Consider the following 15,725-nt stretch of genomic DNA (forward strand, 5'->3'; position numbering starts at 1 on the left):
ACCATAGAGTAGAATATAAAACTACATATTTTACGCCTTGATCTCGTGCCGAAACGAGTATGTAGGCAGTCTTGGGACAGAGTTGTCCCTAGTACTCAGGCATTCGTGGGTGGGGTCTAGGCTTGGTATAGAAGGATTGAATAGAATCCTAATTTGAAAGATAAGTAAAATAAAAAGGGAAAAAGTAATTCAATGCTACTCGGAAGGAATCCCGTATGGATTCGCTTGACTTCCCGAGGCTTTAAGCCAAATTCCGAGGCAGGATTCAAACTTGTATTATGTTATTTTATTACTCCTAAGGACGACGACCTCGGTGCACTTCTATTAGAATAGTGTAGTACTTAGTGAGTGGCTCAGGACCTGAATGGTCCTGATGAGTCTAAGTCTCTGGCTAGAGCACCTCCTATCCCGATTGGATAGATGCCTACCTCGTATGGGTAGATGCCTATCCCGTATTGGATAGATGAAATCTTATGTCCCGTATGGACTGATGCCTAACCCGTATGGTTAGATGCTCATCCCGGATGGATGAATGCCTAATCCAAATGGATGGATGCCCAGAGTATGCAATTGAATCAAACACAATGATTAAATTAAACAAAAAAAAAAGAATGGTCAATTTTGTTGGGTTAATTAAGGTGGGTTATTACAGTTGATTGGGCAACCAATTTTGGTGTAGGATAGAAGGACAAGTATGGTCCAAATGATGTAAAGTGGATGGTGTCTTTCCCTTAGCCTTTGTTAAAGCTCATTTAATATGACATTAAGGAACATTTGTTGGATCTTGGGACAATTCAATAACCTTATTTCATTCCTCTACCTTGGTTTTTTGTTCCTTGTGTGGGTGATCCTCAATCTAGTTCCTTTCTTGTTTGTTGTCTTGTGTGGGTGATCTTTGTTGTGGGCTATGTAGCTCGCGTGTGTATTGTATTTATGTTGTTGCTAATTCTTTGGCCTTTAGCCCTTCAATTCAATTGTTCTCAGACCTTAATAACCAGGTTATACTTAACAAAAAATAAGTATAATCATTTATAAAATAATATAAAATAAAAATATTTATTAGTATTAAAAATTAATAATATAATGTACAACTTGAGTTGGCCTAGTGGTGGAGAAATTGTGCTCTTGAAAGAGAGGTCACAAGTTTAAATTCCACAAGGGGGTAAGGTATGTATGCCTTATCGGCTTCAGCTTGTTAATATAAAATAAAAATATTATGTTTATAAATATGATATATAAAATTAAATAAAAAAGCAACATCAAAATAACTATATTTGAAATTATGTTGGGCAAGGGATTTTGGGCGAGATGGGATTTTTAAAAAGTGGTTACACTTAAATGAATGCCTTGTTATGATATGTTAGACATGCCTTTTTATACGAAAAATAATTATATACATGATTTTTTAAGTAGGACACATCCCAGTACAACATCATATTGCTTCCCCAATTTTTTTTGACTTCAATTGATCCTCATTTTAATCCTTTATTTATATTAAGATAATAAACTAAATGAAAATATCACATAATGTATATCATATTGACCTCCTCTTTAGTCACAAGGTATAGGCATAAATCCATGCATTTCCTCTTGGCACTTCCACTTGATAAAAAATAACATAATAATATATACAAGTCAATAGAAGTTAATGCATTGACTCCCACCATAATTAGAATTAAGATATTATCGAGTGTTTAGCATGAGGTCCCATGAAACAAAAAAAAAGATGATATGTGATTATTTAATATCTTTTCCTAAAAAATAGTTGCCCTTATGAAATTGGGGTGGAGCTAAAAATTGTCCCACAACTTAGGAATGTTATTTGCCACTTGTCAAACATCTAAGTTTAGATTTCTATTAAAAAATAATTTTAAAGGGGAAATGAGTTTTTTACCTCATGTTCCCATGCGATTTCTTAAGTGAAAATATCACATAATGTAGTGGTTACACTTAAATGAATGCCTTGTTATGATATGTTAGGCATGCCTTTTTATACGAAAAATAATTATATCCATGATTTTTGAGTAAGACACATCCCAATGGAACTTTATATCATAAACTAAATGAAAATATCACATACTGTACATCATATTGACCTCCTCTTTAGTCACAAGGTCTAAATCCATGTTGACCTCCTCTTTAGTCACAAGGTATAAATCCATGCATTTCCTCTTGGCACTTCCACTTGATAAAAAATAACATAATAATATATACAAGTCAATAGAAGTTAATGCATTGACTCCCATTATAATTATAAGTAAGATATTATTCAGTGTTTAGCATGAGGTCCCATGAAACAAAAAAAAGATGCTATGGGATTATTTAAGATCTTTTCTTAAAAAATAGTAGCCCTTATGAAATTGGGGTGGAGCTAGAAATTGTCCCACAACTTAGGAATGTTATTTGCCAATTGTGAAACATCTAAGTTTAGATTTCTATTAAAAATTAATTTTAAAGGGAAAATGATTTTTTTACCTTATGTTCCCATGCGACTGCTTAAGTCCATTTTTTGCTTGATTTTAAGCAGTTGGAGTGTTCCCATGCAAACTTAAAATTGTTGGGAAAGGATAATTTAGATTCTTTTGCTATTTTAGTGGAGCAGCTATTATTTAGGAATTGAAAATAAGTTGTGGGAAATAAGCAGCAACTGCTTATTTCCAAAAATACCATGTGTCTTCACAAATTTGTTTCCCTCTTTTTTCTTAACATTTTATTTTTTATTTTTTCTTGCGCACAAATTATTACTAATATTATTAATATCAATTTTAAGATGTCGCGTAAAAATAAGCAGAAAAATAAATACTCATGGGGCCACCACCTCCACAAATATTTCCTAAAAAAGTTGACCAACAGCTGCTAGCCAAAATGAGCTAAGCAGTTGCATGGGGAACATGCCCTTAACTTGTTTTTATCGATAGACAAAGCTTATGTATTTATGAAATCACCAACTTTCTTAAATTTAAGAACTTAAACTTTTAAGTTGAATTGCACTACAAAATTAATAGGACCAATAGCTCCAGTTCTAACTGTATTGCTGAAACTTTATTTTTTAAAAAGCCCCTCCATGATTACCAACCTAAAACACCAAATATTTGAGATACTATACACAAGAAGGCATCTAAAGCAATAAAAGAACTTTAAAGTTTTGCCAGATGACTTAACGTGCATGCTTTGGCTATACACAATATTACACTAATTGGTCACTGTAGACAATTGTTTATATGTGCATTGTCAAACAGCTTCTGCAAAGCCTACTCTTAAGTTCCCGTAATCAAAAACTGTATGGTACAAGCTCATGAAAATATCTCCGAGAATCCTGCCAAAAAAGAAATAAGAGACTAAAAAACTACATACTCTGAATCTATATTTGCAAATCGATAAGAAAATGTAAATGGTGCAACATACCATGTAGGCCCTAGTGGTGGAGGAACATCCAAGCCCACGAATCCACTTATGCATCGAGCTCCAACACCTTCGCCAACTTTTAGAATGTACTGTCAGCACAATTGTCATATAAAGCAATTATTACTAAGGAATACTAAAGGTTGTTTAGTTCATTTTGATTAGGTTAAATTTTCTTGGAAGTAATGTTGTTTAGTTCAGTTTGGTTAGGTTAATTTCCTTGAAGTAATTTGTAGAGTTGGTGATTTTATGAATATTCAATTTTAGTGTCTATTTATAATAAGGGTAAGGTCATATGGAGGAGGCTTCCTAAAAAATTTCAGCAAGCGTTGTTGAGATTTTTAAAGTATTTTAAATCTGGTGTCTTATAAATTTAGTATGTAGATTAGCTTAAAAGTTTAAAGAATATTTTAAATCTAGTGTCTCATAAATTTAGTATGTAGATTAGCTTAAAAGTTTAAGCTCCCAAATTTACGAAAGCCCTGTGAAATTTTCTTTTGGTGAGAATCTAAACTTTAAGATGTTTGACAAATGGTAGATTAAATTCATAAGCTGGTAAGAGAATTTATAGCTCCACTCCATTTCAACCTTCTTAGATATGCAGATCTAAAATGTGGGGCAATTATTTTTCTAGAGAAGATTTTAAATAATCACATAGCAATCTTTTTAATTCTTCATAGAACCTCCTCGAAAATAGAAACTGAAGCCCCTCGTAGAACCTTACTCTAATCATCTAAATTTTAATTTTCTAAATCTATGAATAAATAGTATTAAATATTGATTTTAGCGTTGGAATACTGGTAGTATATCCTTCTTAGAGTTTTTCACCTATTTGGGTTTTTTCAAGTTGAAAACTCGTGCTATGCATTTTCCATTTTGTGTGCACCCTATTATTTAGTAATTCTAATATTTATGTTGTTGCATGTTGAATGGCCTTTAGCACGTCGTATGGTGAGAGATACAATCTGGAGCTAGTGAAAAATTTGTGTTTGTATCCCTAAGAATTTAACAACAACAATTAAGGATCATTTAGCCTTCAGAAGTGAAAATTTGATTATGGGATTTGGGGTAGATCACTCTTGAAAGACTAGCAATTCCTCATCAATTCTGATACACTGAAGATCAAAGACATGTAATTGATTGCTCACTCACCATGTACTAGCACTGTGTTAGTCAATAGATGCTAGCATCTTGATGTAACAACAAAATACTCTTGCCTATAAACTTCAAATTCAAACACAAAACAACAAAACACAAGAAGAACTTTCAGCAACAATAATAGTATTCATCAAATCTGCAACATAAAGTTTACATTAGTAGCCTCACAATGGCTTCTCAATCCATCAATTCCACTTGATTACAATCATCTGGAACACTCTCTAAATAACTCAAACAATCTGATTGACCATAGCAAGGAAGATGGATTCTAACTTCTAATCTATGCAAACAGACTCCTTGAAAATTTCACTAAAACCACAAACAATCTTACAAAATCATTAGCCAAATCCATTGGCTTCATAAACCACTATCCAAATCTGCTATTGGTCTGTATAGACCTGCAATAATGGAGTTTTTGTAGAAGCTACAATGGCTTCCCAAAAGCCTTCTCTAAGTCCTCTCAACCCACACTTCAAATCTCCCAAGCTACCCCTATAAATCCCCCCCAAAACAAAAAAAAAGAAAAACCTCTCTTCTAAATACTACCCATGTTTCAAACTTCTAAACTGCTGCCCTGAATGCTATGCAACCCTCTCTAGAAGCCTCCACACACCAAAAACTAAAAGAAAAAAAGGAAAAAAAAAACCCATTAACTCCTATACGTAACTGCAGTCCTCTTTCAAAAAAATTTCTAAGAATGGAGCCTTAAGGGAGGTCTCCACTACTTTGAAAACGTCAGACTCAAATTTGAAACCCCCATTGTCGTTGGTCAGAGCATATCAATGATTAAAGGATAAAATTTGAATTTCAAATATGGGTTGCTTCCACGTGGATGCTCTGCATTAGACTCCCATGGAAGAAAGAAAAGTGACCCTATCACTTCTCAAGAGGGAAACCAAGTCCTTTAATTTCAGATTCTGATAACCAATATGAGTCTTCAATTGGTTTTCCAAGCCACTTAACCAAATATCTAAAGTATTGCTTGTTCCTTGTGCCCTTACTTACCCTACTATCCAAAATTGCTTCTATCTCCTCCTTTGGTGTGGTAGATGCTAGAATGTTCATCTGTGCTCCTGTTACATCTCCCTGAAACTCACCTCCATGATACTCTGTTAGATCTAAAATATTAAAAATAGAAGATATATTGAATCCTTTAGGCAACTCTACTTCATATGCATTACCTGAATCATGTTTACTTACAATCTTACATGGGCCAAATTTCCTCATTTTGAGCTTATTGTAAGTACCCACTAGAAATCTTTCTTTTCTCAAATGAACCATTATGTCATCTCCAACCTAAAATTCCTTATGTCTCCTCTTCAAATCAACTTTAGACTTATACAATTCATTTTCTCAATATGTTTTCTGACCTCATCATGTAGGCTCTTCATATGTTCAGCAAAGTCCTCTGCTTCTACACTTCTTCTATCACTTCCATCCAACCTTTTCAGATTTGAAACATCATTAGGATTGCTGCCATAAACAATTTGAAATGGTGATTTACCTGTACTCCTATTGATGGAGTTGTTGTATGCAAATTCAGCTTGCGGTAGGATCAAATCCCACCCTTTTGGCCTATCACCAACTAGACTTCGTAGCAGATTACCCAGGCTTTTGTTTACAACTTTAGTTTGTCCATTTGTCTGTGGATGGTACACTGAACTAAACTTCAGATCATTCTTCATCTTCTTCCATAATGTTCTCCAAAAGCAGCCAACAAACTTTGTGTCCCTATCAGAAACAATGCTCTTCGGTAAATTGTGAAGCCTCACAATTTCCCTGAAAAAACAACTCTGCAACATGGACAACATCATTAGTTTTTTTACATGGAATAAAAAGAGCATCTTGGAAAACCTATCAACCACCACAAATATAGAATCATAACCCCTTTGTGTTCTTGGCAAACCAAGAAAAAAACCATATTGATTTCTTCCCATGGCCTCTAAGGTATAGGTAATGGCTGATATAAACTAGTATTTTGGGTAGCTCCTTGTGCCATTTGACATATCCTGCATCCTTGAACATACTTTCTCACATGTTGTTGCATTTGAGGTTAATAATACTTCTCATCCACAAGTGTCATGGTTTTGTCAAAACCAAAATGTCCTACAAGACCTCCACTATGTTTTTCCTTGATTAAATTCAATCTTATAGAACTTTTTGGAATACATAACTGGTTACCTTTAAACAACATACCATCTTGGATTAAATAATCTAACCATCTTGTCCTATTTGCTGCAATAAGATCCTTACATGCCTTCCATACTTACTAAAATCTAGATCTTCATTGTGTAGCTCCTTGAGCTTATCAAAACCAACAACTTCTACCTGCATTTAAATTAACAAATTTTGCCTCCTACTCAATGCATCTGCAATCTTGTTAGATTTCCCACTTCTATTTTTTAAAACAAATGTATATCTTTGTAAAAACTCTACCCATTTCATGTGCATCTGATTCAACTTAACTTCACTACTTAAATATTGTAGTACTTGATGATCAGTGTACAAAACAAACTCCTTGGGTAAAAGATAATGCCTTCATTTCTTAAGTGCTTGAACTATGGCATAAAATTTTTGATCATAAACAAAATACTTTTTCTTTGCATCATTCAATTTCTCACTGAAATAGGCAATGGGTTTACCTTCTTGGCTTAAAACAACCCCAATAGCATTTCCGCTTGCATCAAAATCTACTCGGAACACCTTGTTGAAATCTAGGAGTGCTAACACTGGTTGCTATGTCACCTTTGCCTTCAACAACTCAAAACTCTTTGCTGCCCTTGTTGTCCATCTGAACTCCTTCTTATCTCCTCTCATTGTTTCAATTAGTGGTGAACATATACTACTGAAACCTCTAATAAACTTTCTGCAAAAACTAGCTAGACCATGAAATGATCTCACCTTTGTTGCGCTTTTCGGTGTTGGCCATTCTAGGATAGCCTTCACCTTCTCAGGATCCATTCCAATACCATCACCTGATACAATAAAAGCCAAGTACACCAACTCTCTCTTTGCAAAGCTGCATTTCTTGAGATTCATTAACAATCTTTCTCCTCTAAGCCTTTCAAATACTAATCGAATATGCATTAAATGTTCATCCATAGTCTTAGAGAATATCAAAATATGGTCAAGGTAAACTATAACAAACTTTCCCAGGAATTATTTCAATACCTCATTCATTAACCTCATAAAAGTATTGGATGCATTGGTAAGTCCAAAAGGCATGACCAACCATTCAAACAAATCTTCTTTCGTCTTAAATGCAATCTTCCGCTCGTCTCTTTCTTTGATCTGAATCTGATGGTACCCACTTTTCAAGTCAATCTTAGTGAAGGATTGAGCTCCACTCAACCAATCCATGATATCATCCATCCTTGGGATTGGAAATTTGTACTTGATTGTAATCTTATTGATGGATTTGGAATCAATGCACATCTTCCATTCTCCGTTCTTCTTCGGTGATAACACCGCAGGCACTGCACACGGACTCAAGCTCTCTCGAATCAAGCCCTTCTCCAATAACTCTACTACTTGCCTATTGAGCTCTTTTGTCTTGGTAGGAGTCATTCTGTGAGATGTCTTGTTTGGAAAACTGGCTCCTGGAACCAGGTCGATCTAATGACTTATCTTCCTCATCGGTGGAAGTCCCTTAGGCACATAATCTGAGACAATGTCCCCAAACTCCTGCAACAAATTTGCAATCTCTCCTGAAACATCTCCCACATTTTCAATGTTAGTTTTTGGAATCAAAGCCAAACTATAAGAACCCTGCTGGTTCTAACTCTCCTGAAATACTATTGTTGATGTGTTTTTGAATTTTCAAGGTTTTTGAACAATTTTAAAGCAAAAAATAACACATGTGCCAGGCAAGAATTGCACATAGAACCAAATAGAAATGAAATTGAAAGCAACTGCAACTATATTATAAATAAGAAATAAATTCTACTGCTAATTGCATACTCGTAGGTCCTTAGCTTATTTTAAATGAATAATTTTGGTGTTTGCTAGCCAAAATTGGGAAACTGACCAAAATTGGTGTACAAGTCTAGAATGTGATTTCTCTGAGCCAGAAAGTTGATGGAATAGCCTGAATAGGCTAGGCGTTGGGAACTGTGCACTCAGAATGCAAATGAGGGAGGCGTTTCAACCTTTAGCCAAAAAAACGTCCTTCCTAGAACCCCCACGTGGCAAGCTAAAAGTGTACGACCAACAAAGGAGAAGTGTATGACTGCTTTTATTGAATTCAAAATGCTGCTAATGAGGCGTCTAACCTGTATTGCCTCCTTCCTTATTCAAATTGTGCAAATAACTATCACAATTAACCTCTGGTGAAGCACATAAAGACTTCTGAATGAAACCCTCTCAGTTTGCAATAGTTCAACTGATCTTTTACAGCCTCAAAATCACAGATCCATGAAGAATGAGCGTTCTTCATTAGCAAACTCTCTGAAACCCTTGTCTCAGACAATCCACAGAGAAATAATCAAGCAATGTCAAATAATCAATAATGAGTATGAATTGCCTTCAAATCCCTTATAACCCCCAAATGCACAAATTCCAAGAAAGTATGCCCAAATGCAATTTTAAATACATTAAATGTATTTCAATCACTTTCAATAGTTTAAATTCATCTTGGACGCACTTTTTCATTTAAATGATTTAAAATTACTTTTAATATTTTAAGTGACCTTTTAATTTTTTATAAAGTCACTTTATAATATTTAAGTGGCTTTGTTACCCCTATATTTTTGCTCGCGCCTAAAGCCTCATAATCAGCTAAAAAACAGTTATTGCTAATGTTTTAATGTTGAAAGTGTTGGTCACCTTTGTTCAAACTTTCAAGGACCCTCATGGACATGCTCTACTTGTCAGTCACAAAAAAAAAATCATTATTTTTCAAATTATGTGAAAGATGACACAATTTTCTTGTAGAGATAATTTTAACCTCATTTTCTCCAAAATGACTAGTTTTTATGGCTAAACTCCATGTTGGCTGAGAGATTTTAATGCTTTTATTTTTGGGTTACCCATATGCCCAAACAATTAAATCCCAAGTCTTATGTGTCCTATGCAAAAATGATTTTTGGGTTATGCTCTACTTGGGTTACTAATTCTATAGTTAAAATTTCACAAGAAACGAAGCCCTCAGTACAAAGTTATGCAAGTTTTTCTATGGAAGCCCAAAGGAATAATGTCATGCCTTAGGTTTAACATTGAACCATTGAACCAATTTCAAAAGTTCAAAATTCAGGTTCAAAGTTCAGGTTCAACCAGAGCGGGTTGTATCACAGCTTTAGTTTTTATGAGTGTAAGGTCTTTGTATTTTTTTTGTCATTGAACTTGAACTTTGAACCTTCTTTGGTTCAAGGTTCAAGGTTCAAGGTTTAAAGGTTCAACGCGCAGCTAAATATGAAGACAAAGTGATAAATGAAGCATATTGTGGGCAAAGTCTATAATTTTGAACCTTCTGATTGAACCCTGCATGTTCAAGGTTCAAGGTCCGTAGGTTCACTTTCAGAGGTTCGAATTTAGAGTTCAGAAATTTATCAGATTAAACAGATGCAGGTTCAGAGTGTGTGAGTTCAAAATTCAGCAAGTTCAATAATCCAATAACATTGGCATGTATATTGTTTGTAGTTTTCAATGCAACCTATAACCACGAATTTTCTGAGTCTTTATTTTTAGACAGAAAAATCAAGATTTGTGCGGGGGGCATAACTATCAATTCAACTGTTGGATCACGCTGAAATTTTGATATGTTTTATAAAACTTAGTTTTCTAAATCCTCACTGGAGCTATTGGAAAAATATTATTGCGTTCAAAAGTTATTGATCTCTGAGTACGAGTCTATAAAAAATTCTGAGAAAAAGATTATTATGAGAAGCTCACAGTGGGGACTCTTTTGAAATGGAGATCCAGATAATAATTTATCCTGGAGATATAAAAAATATGTCCACCTATCAACCACATAATTAGATGTGTTTAATTTAAATTTTCTACAAATATTTCTTAGAAAAGAATGGAGGATAAAAAATTTGAAGCTAGAAAAAAGAAGAGTTGTTGGGAAGAAGGTAAAAGATAAAGAAAATATTAATTAATAATCTTTTCAAGAATCAATTATTGATAACTAAAAGTCTTTTAAAAAATAGAGGCTATATATATGTAAAGAAAAAAAAGAGCAGGGCTTCTTTTTTTTCTTTTTTTTGCTGTAAAAAAGAGGGGGGAACATTGTTTTCTGGACTGCACAGTTTTATTTTTCAGAAGTGTTGAGTCTGTGAGCTCACATTTTGGCATTGATGGAATGAAGAAGATTTTGTTGATCTATGCATTTGTCAATATTTTCTTTTGATTACAATGAGCTTTGTTTCTCTTGTGATTACCTTTCATTGCCTTTTCTGTTACATTAAACTGTGTATGCATTTAATTCTGAAACTTTGATTTCATAAATAACTTATATATTGGACAAAAATCTGATGTTAGCTCTTTGCCTGGGCATTCTGATCCCCCTTGTCCTTTCAGGCATGAGAGAGACTCGATCAGAGTCCAGGGCATTTTGATTCTATTGGAAAGGGTATTTTCTTGGGTGTGGGTAATTAAACTGTGTTTTACTTATCTTCATTCACTTCATTATAAATCTGTTATTCGCATCTGTGTCATGGCTATGAGCAGATGTTAGTTGCCTTTATTGTTTTCCGGTTAAAAGAATATTCAGAAAATATGCATTTTTATCCAACGAAGGGAGTTGTACCTTCATATCAAAATTCAGAGAGCACTTGCACTCACCATTGCAAGTGACTCAACTGTTGGTTCTTGTTTTTGTCTTTCAATTTAGGCATTTGGGAGTCATTTATTGAAAGGTATTTAAGAAGGACAAATCTGTTAACCAATGGGCTTATAATTTTAATAGTCACTTTATGACTTTATAATATCCATACAAGTTAATTAAATAACTTAGCCACTAAAATATTAATATCTCCCTCAATATACAGTCTTTTGACGTATCGTCAGAAGCTGTGGGGTCAACATTGAATAACCTCCATGTGTCTAGGTGCCCTGACTAAAAATATCACAACTGCCAGATTGTCTTACTATAAATAGCAAGTCCCTCAACTAAGCCCATACATTGACTGCAAAGGCCTTGGAACTGAAACCAAGACTGAATTGAAGAAGTGGAACTTCCACTGAGACTCTCTATCCAAAATGTTACCCTACGAGAGTCCAAAATAATAAGCTAACCCATCAGTCAGTGAGACTGACTAGAGTGGGGACATTACAATCCGCCCTCCTTGAATTTGCTTGTCCTCAAGCAAACTCAATGCTGGATGCTCTAAAATACTGTCACTCTCCCAAGTAGCATCCTCTGCTAGTAGATCTGTCCACTTAACCAAACATTAACCCGCCTCCGAAGATGACGCTCTCTGGAATCTAGAATGGCCTCAGGTGCTAATATCAACTCCCCCTCATCATCCAGGGGTGCTAAGCCTAAAGAAGGAATCACATGTTGTTCCAAAGCTAAAAGTTCTTTGATGGTTTTCTCAATTTCATCTTTCAAACGCTTTGGGTGCCTATAAGGTGTAATCATGATGGGCTTGGTGCCCTCCTTCGACTCAATGATGTGCTCGATGCCTCTATCAGGAGGTCTACCAAGCAGTATGCCATTGAACACCTTCGTGTGCTTAACTCTAACCTCCTAAACATCTGAATGATAGGATGTTGTATGCTGCTCCTCATAAGAAAACATCAATTTATACTCTGTTGCCTGCTCTACCATATCATGTTTGATAAGTCTCTCCATTCTTTTGAGAGTTATAACTCTCAAGTTGCTTTCCTTGATGGCCTTAAGTATGTGAATTGTCCCATCAACGTTAAATTTCATTTCCATGTCCTTAAGGTTTAGTGTAAACTCTCCAATTGCATGAAGCCACTTCATACCAAGAACCACATCTGTGTTTCCCATGTTAACCACATAAAAATATGCCTTAAACTTACAGTTATTAAGTTTCATAGGCAGATCCAGAATCATTCTCTCACAATTGAGAGTGCAACCATCAACAACTTTTACCTTAAATCCTTCAAACTCTTGAGTTTGAATACCACGTTTTTCCACCAGTGGTGCATCTATGAAATTGTGTGATGCACCTATATCAAGTAAGGAAATGACTCTTTGACCAGCCAAGAGTCCACGCAACTTAAATGAGCCTTCCCTTTGCATGATAGATATATGAGCTTCCTGTAGCTCCAATTTCTCTGCATTTGCAACTTCATTTTCTAAGTTTTCAGACCTTGAATCCTCTTGATTAGTTTGCTGGTCTGTATTTTCACTCATGTTTTCTCCCTCATAAAACCATTCCATATACCTATTTTGATCCTTAGGCTTGAGGGGACAATCATGGTTTGATCATAAGGGCCCTTGCAATAAAAACACAACCTCTTCTTATGCAAATCATTCATTGTTTCCCTATCCAAAGGTGCTGCAAATTTCTTCTTTTGATCACCATTTTCTGATTTCTTTGAATCAGATTTGTTGTCATTAAAGGATGAAGATGGTTTTGAATTGTTTGAGTTGAACTTACTACGTGGAGCTGTAAATTCCATGCTACATGCTTTCCTCATAGCTTCTTGTAAGGTAGGGGGATCAAAAGCCTTAATCCAACCCTTCATAGGCTCGTAAAGACTTTCAACAAAAAGAATGGCCAACCTTCTCTTTGAGATATTTGTTACCATGACCGAGAGCTTTTGAAATTCACTAATGTAAGATTCCAAGCTACCCATTTGTTTCAGCTGAAATCTTTGAAATACAATTCTGGATCTTTTTTGTCAAAATGTTCAACCAATCTATTAGTGAATTCTTGGTATGTAGTAATAAGGTCATGATGCAAGGTAACCATCCCATGGTGCCACTAGTCATGGGCTACCACATCCAAATGCAAAGCTGCAAACTTAATGGCATCTTCTTCTGACATAGGACGTAAGGTCAAGAAGGTATCCGACTTTCTAATCCAAGCTCTGGCTGTGAGTCTACCGCTGCCATCAAAAGTAGAAAGTGTAAGCTTGTTGATTGCATATTTGAGATCATTAGTTGTATTCCAAGGTTTCCTCTCATTCCAATTCCACTTCTTTCTATGTTCCCTCTTCTGACTCATGAACATGTCAAAGTTAAGGTGTTCCTTAACTCTTGGTGGTAATGCATCCCATTCATCATGAAGTGTCGTCATATTAATTGTAAAGGCTACCCCATTTTCCTCCTCAACCATGTCCTCTTCTTCAGGTTTATCCCTCACAAAGGTTGGGCATGTAGGCCTATCATAGGTGTGTGTGGGTGCCACTCTTGCCCTTGGGCGACCAACAACACTTCCATTTTCTTCCTGGTTCAGGTTATGTTCCCTTGGCATAGTGATCTGTTGTATGGCTGTAGTCAACTACTGCAACATATTTGTCACCTGTCGTTGTCCAGTTACTAGACCCCTCATAATAATTTCGGCTTCTTGGTCCTCATTGTTAACAGGCTCTCTATGTGGCTCACCATCATTCCTATCCCCCAGAATTTTCAATGGCATCTCTTCAATTTGATCTGGATCCCCCTACAAACCAAGTCTCTTGCGTGTATAATACCTGTGAGGCCCAAACTGTTGTTGATGCATAAGAACTCCTAACCCTCTAGGAAGGCAGGAACTTGGCTCTGATACCACTGTAAGAACCCTAGTGGTTCTAACTCTCCTGAAATACTATTGTTGATGTGTTTTTGAATTTTCAAGGTTTTTGAACAATTTTAAAGCAAAAAATAACACGTGCCAGGCAAGAATTGCACATAGAACCAAATAGAAATGAAATTGAGAGCAACTGCAACTATATTATGAATATAGATAACTACTGCAATAAATTCTACTGCTAATTGCATACCCATAGGTCTTATTTTAAATGAAGAATTTTGGTGTTTGTCAACCAAAACTGGGAGACTGGCCAAAATTGGTGTACAAGTCCAGAATGTGATTTCTTTGAGCCAGAAAGTTGATGGGATAGCTTGAATAGGCTAGGCATTGGGGACTGTTCACTCAAAATGCAAATTAGGGAGGCGTTTCAGCCTCCAACCAAAAAAACGTCCTTCCTGGAACCCCCACGTGGCAAGCTGAAAGAGTACGACCAGCAAAGGAGAAGTGTACAACTGCCTTTATTAAATTCAAAATGCTACTAATGAGGCGCCTAACATGTATTGTTTCCTTATTCAAATTCTGCAAATAACTATCACAATTAACCTCTGGTGAAGCACATAAATACTTTTGAATGAAGCCCTCTCAGTTTGCAATAGTTCAGCTGATCTTTCACAGCCTCAAAATCATAAATCCATGAAGAATGAACATTCTACAATTGCAAACCCTCTAAAACCCTTGTTTCAGACAATCCACAAGGAAATAATCAAACAATGTCAAATAATCAATAATGAGTTTGAAATGCCTTCAAATTCCTTATAACCCCCAAATACACAAATTCCAAGTAAGTACGCCCCAAAGCAATTTTAAATACATTAAATGTATTTAAATCACTTTCAATAGTTTAAATTCATCTCGAACACATTTTTTCATTTAAATGATTTAAAATTACTTTTAATATTTTAAGTGACCTTTTAATTTTTTATAAAGTCACTTTATAATATTTAAGTGGCTTATAATTTTAATAAAGTCACTTTATGACTTTATAATATCCATATAAGTTAATTAAATAACTTAGCCACTAAAATATTTATCTCCCTCAATAATTAGTGTTTTGACGTGCCGTCAAAAGCTAGGGTCAACACTGAATAACCCCCATGTGTCCAGGTGCCCTGACTAAAAATATCACAACTGCCAGATTGACTTACTATAAATAATAAGTCCCTCAACTAAGCCCATACATTGATTGCAAAGGCCTTGGAACTGAATTGAAGAAGTGGAACTACCACTGAGACTCTCTATCCAAAATGTTAGCCTACGACAGTCCAAAATAATAGGCTAACCCATCAATCACTGAGACTGACTAGAGTGGGGACATTACAAAAACACACATTTTTATGTCTCATACCTTGAAGGAATTTCCTAGCATCAACCAAACACACTCTTGCATTACTACAAACTTGAACTGAATCTTCTTTTAAAGGCTTCAACTTATGTCTTTTTCCATCCTTAGTTATT

At 35.3% G+C, this 15,725-nt stretch overlaps 1 protein-coding gene across 3 annotated transcripts in view; it reads right to left on the minus strand.

Moving 5' to 3' along the window:
- Positions 1 to 2,932: 2,932 nt before the first annotated feature.
- Positions 2,933 to 15,725, minus strand: part of LOC131072604 (aspartic proteinase A1) — an 83,207-nt gene continuing 70,414 nt past the window's right edge. For all 3 annotated transcript variants that reach the window (XM_058009000.2, XM_058008855.2, XM_058008921.2), the window contains 2 exons: positions 3,406 to 3,494; positions 2,933 to 3,316 (listed from right to left, as the gene is read on the minus strand). In XM_058009000.2, the coding sequence (XP_057864983.2) occupies positions 3,232 to 3,316; positions 3,406 to 3,494 (174 nt within the window). In that variant the 3' untranslated portion in view covers positions 2,933 to 3,231. The remainder of the gene's footprint in view (positions 3,317 to 3,405; positions 3,495 to 15,725) is intronic.

Source organism: Cryptomeria japonica, chromosome 3, assembly GCF_030272615.1.
Source record: "Cryptomeria japonica chromosome 3, Sugi_1.0, whole genome shotgun sequence".
In the NCBI taxonomy this organism is placed as follows: domain Eukaryota; kingdom Viridiplantae; phylum Streptophyta; class Pinopsida; order Cupressales; family Cupressaceae; genus Cryptomeria; species Cryptomeria japonica.